At 48.5% G+C, this 15,989-nt stretch overlaps 1 protein-coding gene across 2 annotated transcripts in view; it reads left to right on the forward strand.

Annotated features, from left to right (window-relative positions):
- CD276 (CD276 molecule) overlaps positions 1–15,989 on the forward strand; it is a 47,421-nt gene that overhangs the window by 24,182 nt on the left and 7,250 nt on the right. For both annotated transcript variants that reach the window (XM_056798461.1, XM_056798459.1), the window contains exons 2-6: positions 1,639–1,760; positions 4,080–4,430; positions 5,059–5,355; positions 8,194–8,328; positions 13,575–13,616. In XM_056798461.1, the coding sequence (XP_056654439.1) occupies positions 1,700–1,760; positions 4,080–4,430; positions 5,059–5,355; positions 8,194–8,328; positions 13,575–13,616 (886 nt within the window). In that variant the 5' untranslated portion in view covers positions 1,639–1,699. The remainder of the gene's footprint in view (positions 1–1,638; positions 1,761–4,079; positions 4,431–5,058; positions 5,356–8,193; positions 8,329–13,574; positions 13,617–15,989) is intronic.

Genomic DNA, 15,989 nt, shown 5'->3' on the forward strand with positions numbered 1-15,989 from the left:
CTTCCCTCTCTATCTCTCCCCATCTCCCCTCCTCTCTTTCTCCCCCTCCTCCTCTGTCTCTCCTCCTCCTCTCTGTTTCTCTGCCTCTGTCCCTCCCTTCCTCTTCTTCCTCACTTCCCTTTTTCCTTTCTATCTCTCTCTCTTCCCTCCCTCTTTCCCTCGAGCTCTCTCTCTTTCTTTCCTTCCTCCCTCCCCTCTTCCTGTGATTCTAAACGTTGCTTCTGGTCTGGGGGCCCTGGAGGGCTGGATGGAGAGCGAAGTTGGGGCAGCGGTAGAGGGGGCAGATCTTTGCCCTCACTCCAGACCCCCTTCCTGGGTTTGCTCAGATTAGTGCCCGTAAGGAAGCTTTCTTCCCTGTGGTGCCCCTGCCCTCGCACTGTCCTTAGGGTGGCCCATTGAAAGTGGGTCTCCATCCAAGTCAGACTGCTCCAAATGAGGCTTGCGTTACCTGGGTCCTTCTGTGTCACTCGAGCCGGCAACAGGAGGAGGTGGAGAGTGATGGCTCCTGGGGAGTGTGCCAGCAACATTCAGGCTGCCTGCCTCCCCAGCAGAAGGTGCCAAGGCCTGCATCCTCCTCCTCCTCCCTCCCTCCCTCCCACCCCTCTCTCCCAGGAGGAGAGATGCCTCCCTGTCAGAATTCTGCATCTGCTCTGGCTCCTGGACCTGGGGGATGGGCTTCTGACAGGCCCCACTTGGCATCTCTCCCAGGCTCAGGGCCAGGGCATCTAGGGACTCAGCACGCCTTGTTCCCAGGGGTGGCATGGCTTCGGGGAGGGAGCTACCTGCCTGCAAACGGAGAGGTTTCCCCCAGAGTTCAGCCGGGGATCCTTGCGTGTTTTAGACTCATGATTCCATTAATGTATGAAATACCCGGCGACGAAGCCCTTCTGCGGGGCAGAGTGGCACCCCCTTGGCAAGGCAGAGCCCTAAGATAATAGGAGCAGAGATTCGGCGCTGGGAGGGACTTCGAGCCCTCTCTTAGGATTTTACAGATGAGAAAAAGGAGGCCCAAAGCCATTGGCAGTTGCCTGGGGAACGGAGAGGTTAATACTAATAATAGCCAGCATTTTTACAGCACTTTCAACCTTGTAAAATGCTTTACATAGAGGATCTCATTTGATCCCCAAACGGGGAGGCAGGTGCTATTCTTGTCCCCCTTTCTGTGGATGAGCAAACTGATGCAGAGTCCCTTGTCTGGTTAGCCAATGAGCCGTCAGGACCCCATCCAACCCCAGACCCTGGGCAAGTGCCTTCACTCCTGTCAGCCTCAGTCTCCTCCTCTATCAAATGGGGATAATAGATCTTCAGTGCCTCCTACAGACTATCCTCGAGGACCAGCGGATCCCGGAGCACATTTCTGTCCCTTTAACCTGATGTCTGTTTCTTGGGTGCCGGAGGGGCCCCCCTAGATCTTGATCCATGACTTTGCGTAGCATCTTCTGGGGCTTCCCAGGTAGCGCGCCTGGAGGGGCCAGTGAAGCTGTGGGCCGGTCCTGGGAGGAACATTTGGGTCCTTGGCTCTGGGGAAGGTGGGAGTGTGGACAGTGACGGGGTGCCGGCGTGTGCTGGGGAGAGGGACTTCCATGGGGAAGTTCCAAGTCCCCCGAAGCCTCTCATTGCTCTTTTTCTTCTTCTCAGTCCCGGGTAGCCTGTAGGGCTGTGGATCCTGGCCCAGCCCAAGCCGCGCCTGGCCCAGAAGATGCTGTGGCCATCTGTGCCGGGCCCCGGATTTGGAGTCTTGCTGCTCCTTGGCATCACAGGTACGGCCCACGTGGGGAGTGAAGAGGGAGAGGAGCGCCCTGGAGCGTCGGAGGGACAGGGCGAGAGCAAGAGAGAATTCCTCTTGGGCCGGGGGCGGCGGCTTAGGTCCCCTCCAATCCCCAGATACTAATCTTGAACACAGCAGGTGAAGTGCTGACTTAGCGTGGTGGGAGTGTTGGACTTGGAGTCCAGGAGACCCGAGTTCAAATCCTTCCCTACTTATTAGGTGCATGGCATTTCGCTTCCCTTCTCTGTAGCTAAGACAGAGATAATTAAACCCAATAATCACCGACTAAGGTTTTTCTGAGGATTAAACAAGATGATACTTATAAAGGATTGTTGCAAATTTCATTGTTCTTATTGTAAATTGTCTTAGTGGTGTGAAGCTAGGTGGCAGAGTAGATAGAGCATCAAGCCTGGAGACAGGAAGACCTGAGTTCAAATCCAACCTAAGATACTCTCTGTGTGACCCTGGGCAAGCCACTTATCCCGGTTAGCCTCAGTTTCCTCACCTGTAAAATGAACTAGAGGAGGAAATGCCAAACCACTCCAGGATCTGGCTGTGTGACCTTGGGCAAGTCACTTCACCCTATTTGCCTCTGTTTCCTCATCTGTAAGAAGGAAATGGCAAACCCCTCCAGCATCTTTACCAAGAGAACCTCCAGTGGGGTCACGAAAAGGGAAGATTTGGACACAACTAAACAACAAAAGGGATAGAGAGAGGCCAGGGAGAGCTGCTCCGAGGCTCGTGGGGGATTGGGACCAGGCTCTGGCATCTCTCCCAGTACGAGACACAGTCCTGAACGGCGCTGGTAGAAGGCGTGTCCTCCCTGGGAAGATCCCTGCCCCTGACACCCATCATCAGTGCCCCCAGGGCGTGCACGGCTCCCCCAGCCCCTTCCCCAGCTCGGATGGCTTCATCGCACAGCTAGGCTCATGGGCTTCCCTAAGCCTTTGTCGCCCCCTGGCGGCCCGAGACAGAAATGGTCCCACGGTTTTCCCAGGCAAGGTCTAATGATGCTGCTGAGAGGTGGCAGGAGCTGCTGGGGAGCCTGTCTGCTTCCACACAGGACAGTCCTGAAGAGTGTTGGTTCAGTGTTCCTCTGTGTTGGGGGGAGGCTCTGCCACTCTTTCCCCCTGAAAAGGGCAAGTGCAGAAGAGCAGGGCATGGAGATGTGGGACACGGGAAAACCTTGAGCTGCCCACACTTCTTTCCCTATCTTCTGCTACCCTTCCTTCTCCCTCGATTCTCACCAGCCAGGCCCCAGGTAATAGAGCTCTTTCTCCATTTGTGGAACAGCAGAGAGGGCACCAAAGTGGTGGATCTGAGCTTCTTTCCCTTCCCTCCCTCCCTCCCTCCCTCCCTCCCTCCCTCCCTCCCTCCCTCCCTCCCTCCCCCCCCCCCTCCTCCTTCCTTCCTTCCTTCCTTCCTTCCTTCCTTCCTTCCTTCCTTCCTTCCTTCCTTCCTTCCTTCCTTCCTTCCTTCCTTCCTTCCTTCCTTCCTTCCTTCCTTCCTTCCTTCCTTCCTTCCTTCCTTCCTTCCTTCCTTCCTTCCTTCCTTCCTTCCTTCCTTCCTTCCTTCCTTCCTTCCTTCCTTCCTTCCTTCCTTCCTTCCTTCCTTCCTTCCTTCCTTCCTTCCTTCCTTCCTTCCTTCCTTCCTTCCTTCCTTCCTTCCTTCCTTCCTTCCTTCCTTCCTTCCTTCCTTCCTTCCTTCCTTCCTTCCTTCCTTCCTTCCTTCCTTCCTTCCTTCCTTCCTTCCTTCCTTCCTTCCTTCCTTCCTTCCTTCCTTCCTTCCTTCCTTCCTTCCTTCCTTCCTTCCTTCCTTCCTTCCTTCCGTTCTAGGGACAGGGCCTGGGCTAATGAGGTTCAGCTTCAGACTTAGGTAAGGATAGATCCCAAATATTGGAGATAAGATCATACAATTATAGATTTAAAGCTGGAAAAAACTTTAAAGATCATTTCACAGTTAAGGAAACTGAGTCTCAAAGAGGTCATGTGATTTCCCCAACTCATCAGTGACAATTTTCAGGCCATCTTTGAGTCTGTCTTCAAATCTGTTGCTTTTTCTATCACACTGTTGCCCATTAGGGAAATTCTAAGGAACTTGTGTCTGCTTTTAGAACAGCATGGAAAGGACAGAGGGAGGCAAGGAGTGACGAGCTAGCAGGAGAAGGGAGCAGTAGGAAAGGGCCATATGCAGGAAGAGACCACGTGTGGGTCCTTCCTCAGGCTCAGACGCTGGAGGAGTCCTGGGAAGGGTCTCTAGAGAGAGCTCCGGCTTCGCGGCCAGCCCTCCCACTTGCCCCTTTGCCTTGTAGGGGCGGTGGAGGTCGTGGTCCCTGATGAGCCTGTGGTGGCCCTGGTGGGCTTGGATGCCACCTTGCCTTGCTCCTTCCTTCCTGGCCCCAACTTCACCCTGGCCCAGCTCAGCCTCATCTGGCAGCTGACCGACACCAAGCGCTTGGTGCATAGCTTCACTCAGGGTCAGGACCAGCTGGCTGACCAGGGCAGCGCCTACGCCAACCGGACCACCCTCTTCTATGACCAGCTGGCTCGTGGCAACGTCTCCCTCTGGCTCCGCCGGGTGAACATCGCCGACGAGGGAAGCTTCACGTGCTTTGTGCAAATCCAGCAGTACGGCAGTGCGGCCGTCAGCCTGCAGGTGGCTGGTGAGACCAGGGGAAACACAGTAGGGGGTGGGCTCTGGGGGGGAATGGGGGGGTCCCAGTGGAAGGGACCCTCCCCCTCCCTCATCCTCGCTTCTCCACTGGGGATCTGGGAGAACCTGTAATGTTCTGACAACTCTTAATCCAATCGATGTCCTTCATAAGCACTTCAATGGATGTCCACCAGCGTTGTTAGACTGTGCAAGGAGGGTTCGGGATAAAGCATGCCGAGACTTCTCGTGTTAAAGGTTCTCCTCCCAGGCTGCACTGGGCCTTCTCGTGTTAAAGGTTCTCCTCCCAGGCTGCGCTGGGCCTTCTCGTGTTAAAGGTTCTCCTCCCAGGCTGCACTGGGCCTTCTCGTGTTAAAGGTTCTCCTCCCAGGCTGCACTGGGCCTTCTCGTGTTAAAGGTTCTCCTCCCAGGCTGCACTGGGCCTTCTCGTGTTAAAGGTTCTCCTCCCAGGCTGCACTGGGCCTTCTCGTGTTAAAGGTTCTCCTCCCAGGCTGCACTGGGCCTTCTCGTGTTAAAGGTTCTCCTCCCAGGCTGCACTGGGCTCTCCCAAGCTCCTGGCCGCGCAGCGTCAGTGTGGCCCCTTCTCTGACGCCTTCCCCATGTCCTCTGCCCTCCTCCAGCTCCCTACTCCAAGCCCAGCATGACCCTGGAGCCCAACAAAGACCTGAAGCCGGGGGATATGGTGACCATCACCTGCTCCAGTTATGGCGGCTACCCGGAGGCTGAAGTGATCTGGAAGGACGGTCTGGGGGGCGTCCTGACTGGCAACGCGACGACCTCCCATCTGGCCAACGCCGAGGGCCTTTTCGATGTGCTCAGCGTGCTGAGGGTCACGCTGGGGGCCAATGGCACTTATAACTGCCTGGTGAGGAACACGGTCCTGCAAGAAGAGGCCTCTGGCTTTGTCATCATCACAGGTCAGCGCACGGACCTTCAGGGCTTGGCCTGGGAGAGAAGGGGGGTGGGGACAGGCTCCCTCGTGCCCCTTCTGACTAGCTATCTCTAATCCTGACTCCGTGGGATGGGGGGAGAGCTAGTTTGAAGTAGTAACCCTTAAATGGGGTGGAATAGACAGAGTTCCAGTCTTGGAATCAGGAAGAATAGAGTTCAAGTCCTGCCTCAGGCCCTTAGCTGTGTGACCCTGGCTAATAATTCCCAGCCTTAGTTTCCTTTTCTTCAAAATGAGGAGAATGGACATGATGACTCCTAAAGTCAGCTCAAAATCTATGACACATTAAAAAAAAAAGACTTAAAAATAAAAAAAAATTAAATTAAAACTAAAAATATCAACAAAATGTCATTACTTCTATATGCCCAGAGCTTTGAACAGAGGCAGCCAAAGCCTGATCAGATAGAGGGATTTTTGAGGAAGACTTTAATGAGCCGATAAGATTATCTGTCCTAATAGGGCCAGGGATAGGGCGGGGGCCTGTCATTTCATTGGTAGAGGGAATTCCCAGGTGAGAAACTCCCTTTACCAATGTAGGTCACCATAGTCTCTGAACTTCCAGTCTTCTCTGAGACAAGGCAGCTCTCCTGGCATCCCTCAGCTAGAATGTGTCAGAGGCGGTCCTTGAGCTCAGATCTTCCTGGCATCGAGGTCAGTCCTGTAACCCTTAAAGTATAAAGGAATTCTAGTGGCTTTCAGGCTTGAGTCTGGGCTGGTATAGAATGTCTGCCTGCCTTTTTCGGACATTGGCAGGGCGCAGATTTGGTGAGGTGCATCGTCAGAGGGGTGATGGGAAATTCTGACTCCATCGACTAACCAAGTCATATCTGTATTCCCAGGTTCCTTTTGCATAATGCTCTTACTTTCCTGGCACTCTCACATCCATGATCTCATTTACAAATAGAACATGAAGTGCATTTAGAAATAGGTGCTTTAAAATAGGTACTTAAAAATGAATTGACCTGCAGAGTAGGTTAAACATTCCCCTGCCCCACCCTCAAAACAAATTTCATTGGCATTGTTTATTGACTGAGTGAACCCTTTTTTCTCAGAGAAAAAAAAAAAGGTAAATTTCAGCCTACTTTTCAGGTTAAAATTGTCTCAAATCCCAGACCAGTCATTTGGAACTCTAACCCTGCTTTTGTTTTCTGTTATCCCATTGTGATGAAACATTACATTCATGAGGACCTTTTTTGTTGTCATTTAAACATTTTTATAAGATAAATCTATTCCTCTACCACTTATCTGGGGTGGGGGTGGGGAGAGAGAGAAAGAGAGACAGAGACAGAGACAGAGAGAGACAGAGAGACAGAGAGAGAGACAGAGAGAGACAGAGAGACAGAGAGAGAGAGACAGAGAGAGACAGAGAGAGACAGAGAGACAGAGAGAGACAGAGACAGAGAGAGAGACTGAGAGAGAGAGAGATGAACAGAGACAAAGAGGGAGAGAGGAGGGAGAGAAAGGAGAGACAGAAAAAGAGAAAGAAAGACACACAGAGAGACAAAAAGACAGACTGAGAGAAGGAGAGCAGAGTGAAAGAAAGAACACAGAGAGAAAAAGACACACAGAAATAGTCACAAAGAGAGAAAGAGAGAAATGAGGCAGAAAAAAAGGGAAAAAGACAGACAGAGAGAGAGACTGAGAGAGACACAGAGAGACAGAGAGAGAGAGAGAGACAGAGACAGAGAGAGAGACTGAGAGAGAGAGAGATGAACAGAGACAAAGAGGGAGAGAGGAGGGAGAGAAAGGAGAGACAGAAAAAGAGAAAGAAAGACACACAGAGAGAAAAAGACACAGAAATAGTCACAAAGAGAGAAAGAGAGAAATGAGGCAGAAAAAAAGAGAAAAAGACAGACAGAGAGAGACTGAGAGAGAGAGAGAGAGAGAGAGAGAGAGAGAGAGAGACAGAGACAGAGACAGAGAGAGACAGAGTTTCCTTCGAGTTTTCTTCCTTTCTTCCATCAGCCCAGGTCAAAGATTCCCTTAAGCTCTTCTGGCCCCCAAGGAAGTGGGTGTAGGGGCCGGGTTTGTCTGTCTGGTGCTTAGCTTCCTGGCTGCCGAAGCCTGGCTTAGCCTGTCTCAGACTCTAAGCTCCAGTTTTATACTTGTCTCTTGACTTGTGCAGAAGTCTTAATGATGCTCTGATTTACTTGTGTCTTCTCCTTTTCTTTGTCGTTTTCATCTCTCTCCCATCTCGAGTGCCTGGATCCTACTTGGCCCCTCATCTCTTCTTCAGCTTGAATTAAGTGCCTTTCCTGCTCACCAGTTCAATGGTTCTCTTATGTGGAGTGGGTAGTGCCTCCTCCTTCCTCTTTGGGGCTATTCTGGTTTTAGTGCTCAGACTGATTTTTGTCTCCTTCCTGGAGGACAAGGTCTGGGAAAGGAGGGATGGTTTGAGACCCTCATCTGCAGTAGTTCTCTCTCCCTGCTCTGCCTTGAAATGCCAGCCTCAGCCAGTGCCCTGGGCTTTGCTGGTTGGGACACCCTGTACAATTAGCCCTGCACCCTTCATTTAAGCAATAGAGGGAGCCACCGAAGGCTCTTTGGTTCTTTTTAGCACATCAGATCTCCTATGTACCAGCTGTCCTCTGCAGGACCGTGCTTGGGTTTGAGGGTGGGAAGAGTCATTGTGGTGGGGATTGGACCTGGCTACTGTGAATTCCCTGCCCCAGAAGCGGCTTCAGTTCCCCTTCATCCCCTCGTGGAAGTGGGTGCTGTCTGCTCTTAAACAACCTCTGTGGGTGTGTGGGAGGGCTTGACTTCTGAAAGGTTCCCTTCTCTGTTCCATCCTTCAATTTCCCCACAGGCCAGGTGATGACGTTCCCGCCGGAGGCTCTTTGGGTGACCGTGGGGCTTTCGGTCTGTCTCCTGGGGCTGCTGGTGGCCCTTGCCTATGTGTGCCGGAAGAAAATCAAGCAGAGCTGTGAGGAGGAGAAAGCTGGTGAGAGTTTGGGGGTGAGGGAAAAGGAGAGTGGGGCTGAGTGGGAACCTGCAAGTGTGGGGAATGTAAGTGGGAATGAGCAGATGGCTGTGTTTGAGGGTGCAAGTGGAGGCCTGGGGGTCTCGGAAGAGGGGCAGGTAGGGAGAGAGGCAGGACATCAGAGTGATTGAGGGAGGGCTTGTCTTGGAGGTGACAAGATCTCTCGAATTCTCCGAGCCACCTTCCCTTACCTGTGAAATGAGGGAAATCGAGGGCTGGATGAGATAACTCCCAAGCTCTCTTGTGCCTCCAAAGATGCTTTCTGAAATCCTTGGTCCAGTTCAACAAGCAACACACACACACACACACACACACACACACACACACACACGATTGTGTATCACTTGAAGACTTTAAGTTACAGGTAAATTGTCTGCCTTCTTCAGTGGAAGGAGTTTCCACACCAGGAATTCCCATCCATGAGGTCACAACCTTAGATCAATCATGCTGGGCTGGGAGTGGGGAAACAGAGGATAAGCTCGGGGCTCTTGGGGGTCAGAGAGTTGGGGGTGGGGAGCAAGGTTAAAGCTCGTGCCAGAAGAATGATTCCCTCTGTATGGCTGCCCTTCACTTTCAGCATCTGTTTCCATTCGCAGAAATTGGACATATGTGCAGTTTGCGGGGAGTTTCATGTACATTGACAAGTACATACGAATGGTAGGGCTCCCTAACCCAGCCATATCTCTTCATCTTAGTGGGCAACCTTCAAAAATACACACCAATGGGGCAGCTAGTTTGTTCAGTGGATGAGAGCTAGGTTCAGTGACTGGAGGTCCTGGGTTCCAATGTGACCTCAGATACGTCCCAGCTGGGTGACCCTGGGCAAGTCACTTCCCCCCATTGCCTAGTCCTTACCACTCTTCTGTCTTGGGACCAATACTTCGTATTCATTCTAAGATGGAAGGTAAGGGTTTACTTAAAAATACACACCAATCATTTGACTGGCCTTTCTTGAGGGCCCCACTTCTAGGGTGCCCAGATCTCTGCTTGCCCCCCAAAAAAGGCAAATTGGGGAAGGTAAACACATGGCTTTTGCCATCAGAAACTTAGAGTGTCTAGTGAAATGGTGTAGGCACAAAGCAGAACCGTATAGTTCAATGGTAAATCCTTTAAAGAGTGGTGCAGGCAGCAAGGTCCAGTGCCCTGGGGAGCCCCTTGTCTGGTCCAGCAGATGAGTCACACAGGGATCAATTAGCAAACAATTAAGGGCTGTAGGGTGAGACTCAAGCTCTATGTTCTGTAGGAGGATTTCAGAGTGAGGACAGGTCAATGTAGGGAGTCATCAGGGAAGCCTTCCTAGAGGAGGGGGCCCTTGAGATGAGCCCCCAAAGGACAGAGAGGATTTGATCAGGAGGAGAGCAGGAAGCACAATATTCCAGGAGAGGGGAACAGGATGAATAAAGTTCTTAAGTTTAAAGAGGGAAGAGCCCTTGGACGTCACGTAGTTTACCCTCCTTGTTTTATAGAAGAGGAATTTTAGGTCCTGAGAGAATAAACAACTTATCTAAGGTCACGTAGGTCCTAAGTAGAAGAGGAAGGAATTGAACTCTGGTCCTCTGACTCTGAAAGCTGTACTCTTTCCCAATGGATAGCGCTAATGTGGAAGCCATAATGAACATGTTTGCTCAGGAACGGTGAGAGGGCCCAAGTGCTCATCATCAGTCCTGCTCCTTCCCCATCTATTGGGTGTTTTTGCCAGGGCTGGCTGGCCTCATAATCAGAAGAGGAGCCCTTAGGTGCATCCTGAATGGCATTAAATTGGAAGGTTGTTGGTCAACAGAGTCAGAATCTAGAAAGACCTCAGAATGCTGGCTAAAAACCAGTGAGATGAATTCTAACATGAATCAAAGGATCCCTGCCCTTGGGTTCAAAAGATCAATCATCCAAATACCCAATATGGGAAAGGCACGATTCGCCCATCATCCATGGAAAAGAGATCTGCTGGTTTTAATGGATCTTAAGCTCAACATGAGACAATAGTGTCATGAGCCTTTGGTGCTTCCTGAAGGCAAGGACTATTTCTTGTTAGTAGGCAGCTAGGTGGAAGACTTGAGTTCTGTTCCTGCCTCATTTTTAGTTTTGTGACCCTCAGCAAGTCATTTTAATTTGGCCTCAGTTTTCTCATCTGTCAAATGAGGATAATACTAGTGTCTCTACCTAACAGGGATCCAAAGAGCTAATATATATAAAGCTCTTTGTAAAACTTAAAAGGATTATTATAATAAGTGCTTGTTTACTGAACGTAAAATGAAATTTAACCCTCCCTGGTTCTCTGTGTTATTTACAAGTATCCAGACTTAGTGACAGCCTCTAAGTTAGATCTTGTAGCTACTCCTTTCTTTCTGCCTCTCTGGGAAGTGTCCTCTGCATTGTTTTTCAATTTGGCTTGTAGTTCTTGCCTCCTTAGGACTCCACAAGTGAGTATGGCTATTTTCAGTCTGTTCAGCAAGATGGCAGTCAGTGGGGTGGGAGGAATATTGGTCCTGCTCAACTTTGTCCTGTTTAGACGGAAATCTGGAGTGTCATGTCAAATTCCAGGCGCCACATGTTAGGAAAGATGTTGGCAGACTAGAGCATGGGCAGACAGTTGGGATGAGCGAGGGCAGTGAGGGAACTTGAAACCATGTCAGAGGAGGATTGGCCAAAGAAAAGGGGTGTTTAATCTGGAGAAGTGAAGACTTGGGTGGGAGGGGGAGTTGTGATGACTGTCCTCAAATATAAAGGTTTGTTCTGTGGAAGAGGGATCAGGCTTATTCTGCTTGGCCCCAGAAGGGAGAAGTAGAACCCACAAAAGATGTTGTTCTGCCCGTCTCCCTCCAACCTTCTGCTAAGGTGATGGAGGTTTGTTTTCTTTTCAGTTCTTGGAGACCAACCATTACGAGAATGGGGCTCCCTTTTGATCATAGTTTCGTTGCTCTTTTTATAGTCATATATGCTATTCTTTTGTTCTACTTTATTCAGTTCATTACCCGTGGATCCAAATTTTCCCATGCTTCTTGGAATTCTTCATACATGTCATTTCCTGCTGCACAGTTTTATTACATGACACACATACCACAGTGTCTTTTAGATACTCTTCAGGGTACAGACTGTTTCCTGTTTCTTTTGCTTCTATGTATGTTTTGGTATATGTTGGACCTTTATTTATGCCTTTGACCTTCTTGAGATCTTTGCCAATAGTGAGAACAAAATGGTTTCCTTTTGTTTTAAGATTAAAGCAAGCCCAGGACACAGAGGGTGAGATTAAATGTGGACAGGGTGAAGCCCAGCCTTAAAAAAAGTCCCAAGAAGTATGGTGTATGGTTCAGAATGAATCACACCTTGTGTCCCACTCTCATCCCCCTGATGTTTGTCTAATTATAATTATAACATGATTATAACATACTTATAATGAACATATCTGGTGAACAAGCCTTGAAGGTACAAAAGAATCACAGAGGGAGAGCCTTGGCTAAGTGTATATGTTTTGGGTGGGACGATGAGACAAATGGTGACAGTATGGTTAGACCAACACATTTGCTTGGTGTAAAGATCAAAATTAATATCCAATACTCTAAGTATTATATTTAATAATATTTATCAAATATTTAACTTGAAGCAAAAGGAAGAGTAAAGCTAGGAAAAACCAAGAGAGCTTCCCCCTGCCTCCATGTGGATCCAGAGAAAGCCTGGGCGACCCCAATGGAAACTAACAACCCCAACCACATCATCATGGCACGAAAGGGAAAAGGGAATTGTGGGAAATGTAGTCTGAGGCACACATTCTAATTAATACATTGGGTTGTTGGCAGGTGATGATAGAAGGTGGCTTATGGGCTCCTTGCATCCTCATCAACCAGCTGGTAGGATGAACCTTCATCTACTAGTCAGTCAATCCATAGATCACTCAGCAAGCCTTTACTAAATATTCACCCCATGCCAGACCTCGGCTGAAGTGCTGGGATTCTGGGAAAGGCAAAACCAGCCCCTGCCCTTGAGGAGTTCACATTCTAGTGGAGGAGACAAGGTGGAGGGACATAAGTATGCATGCACCACGTCCATTGAGAGTGGATGAAAGGCATGTTAGAATGGAAGGCTCTAGCAGCTGGGAGGAGGGGCAAGCCTAGGAGATGCCTCCTGTAGAAGCTGGGGTTTGAGCTGAGTCTTGAAGGAAGCCAAGGAGTCTAAGGCAGAGGTGAGATAGGTGGGAGAACCTTTTAGGCATGGGCACAGACAGTGCAAAAGCATGGAGATGGGAAATGCCTTTCAGTCACTGTCCAGGGCCAGTATCAGAGATTCTCAGTCTTAGGTCAGTTTGTTTTGACTTAAGTGTGGCTTAAAGACACTTTGGAACCCATCTAGTGCCCTCCGGTGCCTCGTTATATTCTGGCTTATAGCTCAGCCATCAGATTAGGAGCTCCCTGAGGGCAAGGAATGTGCTTTCCCAGCAGAATATGAGAGAAAGGGGACACACACACACACACACACACTCACTCCCGTGTGCATGTGTAATATGTATGTATATATTTCAGGAAATTTTACTTTTTCTTTAATAAATTTATTGTTTATTTTTTCTTCCCTCAATCAATTTTCCCCTCTAATAAATTTGTTACTTACCTACTGTTAACATTCATCTTTCTAAAACTTTGAGTTCCAAATTCTCATCGTCCCTCTGGCCCCTTCCCCACTCACTGAGAAGGCAAGCAATGTGATATCTATCCGTTATACATGTGAAATCGTGCAAAGCATATTCTTCTGTTAGAGGCTAAATATATATCGAAGGAATGAGTAATGGATGAATAAATGAAGGCTGGGTGGATAGATGAGCAGGCAAGTGAATTAATGAATGATAGAAAGGAAAGAGAAAAGAGTGGGTAGGGTAGCTGGGTAGATGGATAATTAAATAAGAGTTTCATGGGTGGGTGAATGAATGCATGAGTGGAGTTTGAATGGCTAGATGAATAAATGAAAAGGGTGGGTAGAGAGATGACTGGGCCCATCCATGGGTCTCTGGACACTGGTGCAAGGGATAGTAGAATCATTCAAAACTCCAGTCTCTGCCTTCAAAGCTGGTGAGATGACAGACTGAAAACATATAGACCAACTCTCATGACCCTCAGCTTCCCCCTTGCCCTCATAATCGGTTTCCTGCAAACCCTGGTGGGGAAGTTCAGTGGTCAGAGAGGAGCTGAGGATGAGGAAGATCTCTGACCATTTCTGTTTTTCAGGGGCCGAGGACCAGGATGGGGATGGAGAAGGATCCAAGACAGGTAGGTCTATCCAGGCACTGTCCTTCCTGAGATTCAGAGGGGAGGGACAATGGGTGAAACAAGAATTGAGGAAAAGGAAACTTTCCAGTGTTGGATCAAAGTAGAAACCCCAGTGTTCAGGAGGAAGTCTGATTGACCCAATACCCATTTCTATCCCCCTGTCAGATGTCTGATAAGCAGTAACTTCCAGACGTTATGTCTACTGGACCATTAGGTATATATATGCTTTGGGATGGCAAATTTGTCCTGAGTTGTTGTTGGCCCAAGTCTAACCATATTTGAACAGGAATGAAGCCATGGAGAGTAGCTTGATAGACAGAGCATTGGGTGGGACAGCTAGGTGTCTCTGGATAGTGCCAGGCCTGAAGATGGGAGGTTCTGGGTTAAAATATGGCCTCACATACTTCCTAAGTGTGTGACCCTGGGCAAGTCAATTAACCTCAGTTGTCTAGCCCTTATTGTTCTTTTGTCTTATAATTGGTACTGAGATAGAAGGTAAGGTTTTAGAAAGAAAGAGAGAAATAAGGAAGGAAGGAAGAGATAGAGAAAGAAAAAAGAAAGGAAGGAAAGAAAAGGAGGAAGAGAGAGAAAAAGAGGAGTGAGAGAGGAAGAAAGAAGGAAGAGGTAGCTATTTTGCTCAGTGGATAGAGTGCCAGACCTGGAGACAGGAGGTCCTGGGTTCAAATTTGATGAGAGAGAGAGAGACAGACAGACAGACAGAGAGAGAGACAGACAGAGAGACAGACAGAGAGAGAGAGAGAGGCAGAGAGAGAGAGAGAGAGAGAGAGAGAGAGAGAGAGAGAGAGAGGGAGAGAGGAAGAAGAAAGAGGAAGAGGAGGAGGAGGAGGAAGAAGTAAAAAAGAAAAAAGGAAGGAAGGAAGAAAAAAGGAAAGAAAGAAGAGACAGCTATATAGCTCAGTGAATAGAGAGCCAGACCTGGGGTCCAAATCTGACTAGACACTCCTAGCTTGTATCCCTGGGCAAGTCAGTTAACCTCCATTGCCTAGCTCTTACTACTCTTCTGCCTTAGAACCAGGACTTAGTGTTGATTCTAAGATGGAAGGTAAGGGTTTAAAAAAGACAGACAGAAAAAGCATTGGGTTTTGGAGATAAAAGACCTGGGTGTGAATCTTGCCTTTATAGCTATTACTTGTGTGATCTTGTCCCAGTCAGATGGACCTTAGTTTGCTTATATGTAAAACGAAGGGGTTGGACTTGATGGTCTCAAGGGATCTTTTTACCTCCCTATGAGCCACTTAATCTAGATTGAACTAGCAGCACAGTTGATAGAGTGCTAAGCCCGAAGTCAGGAAGAACTGAGTTCAAATCCAGCTCTAACACTTATTAGCTGCATGACCCTATCAGCTTCATTACTTCAACTGTAAAATAACAGGTTAGATAGGATAAGCCTCTGAGAAGGTCCCTTGTACCGCAGTGTAGTGCCTGCCTTAGCTAGCCTAATAAGTAGAAAACCAGCCTTTTGTCCTGTCTTCAGTGAATATTCTGAAAGACCTTGGGAAGGTCATTTGATGCTGATGCCCCAGTTTTTCCATTGTTTAAAAGGGACCTAAAATACTTCCCTGCATGCCTCCCAGAGCTACCTTGAGGATCAAATGAGACCTCTTCTTCTAAAAGGAACAAAATATGTGGTCATACGATGAAAATAGTCATCAGGATGAAAATTTCCCGACATTTATGTGATATTTTCAAGTTTGTTGGGCACATTACATACATGTGATATTTGATCCTCCCAGTTTCCTTGGGGGAGGGCAGTAGATTATTCTCATCCCCTTTTTGCAGAGAGATGAACGAAGGAGTCACAGAGGTGGGCTTTGCACGAACGTGAATCCCCTTGAGTCCAAGAATTACTTCTCTGAAGTTTTATACAAGCCAGGCTTGGGGAGTGGGAGGCAAAGGAGGATTAACATGGCACCAATTTTAGTTTTAGGAGAGTGAAGGGAAGGGTATCAAAGGTTAAAGAAATGGCTTGATGGGAGCCGAATGGGGTTAATTTGTTTTGGTTCCTGTGGAATGGGAAAGAATTGTGGGCCATTGACCCACCTGACACCTGAACCCCACCTAGCAAAAAATGCAAACTTTTCTTTTAAAAATAAAAATAAAAAATTTATTTTTCTTAATTACATATAAAAACAGTTTTTAACATTCATTAAATATTTTTTGAATCAAAATTCTCTTCTTCGCTTCTTCCCTACTCCCTTCCCCTCCCTGAGATGTTAAACAATCTACATATGTGATCATGCCACACAAAAAATGCAAACTTTTCAATCTGGCATTTAAAGTCTTCCTCAGGGTGGCTCCAGCCAGCCCAGTTTATGTTGCTTTCCATCCTGACCTCTGCATTCCAGCCAGACT

Source organism: Monodelphis domestica, chromosome 1 (genome assembly GCF_027887165.1).
Source record: "Monodelphis domestica isolate mMonDom1 chromosome 1, mMonDom1.pri, whole genome shotgun sequence".
Taxonomy (NCBI): Eukaryota; Metazoa; Chordata; class Mammalia; order Didelphimorphia; family Didelphidae; genus Monodelphis; species Monodelphis domestica.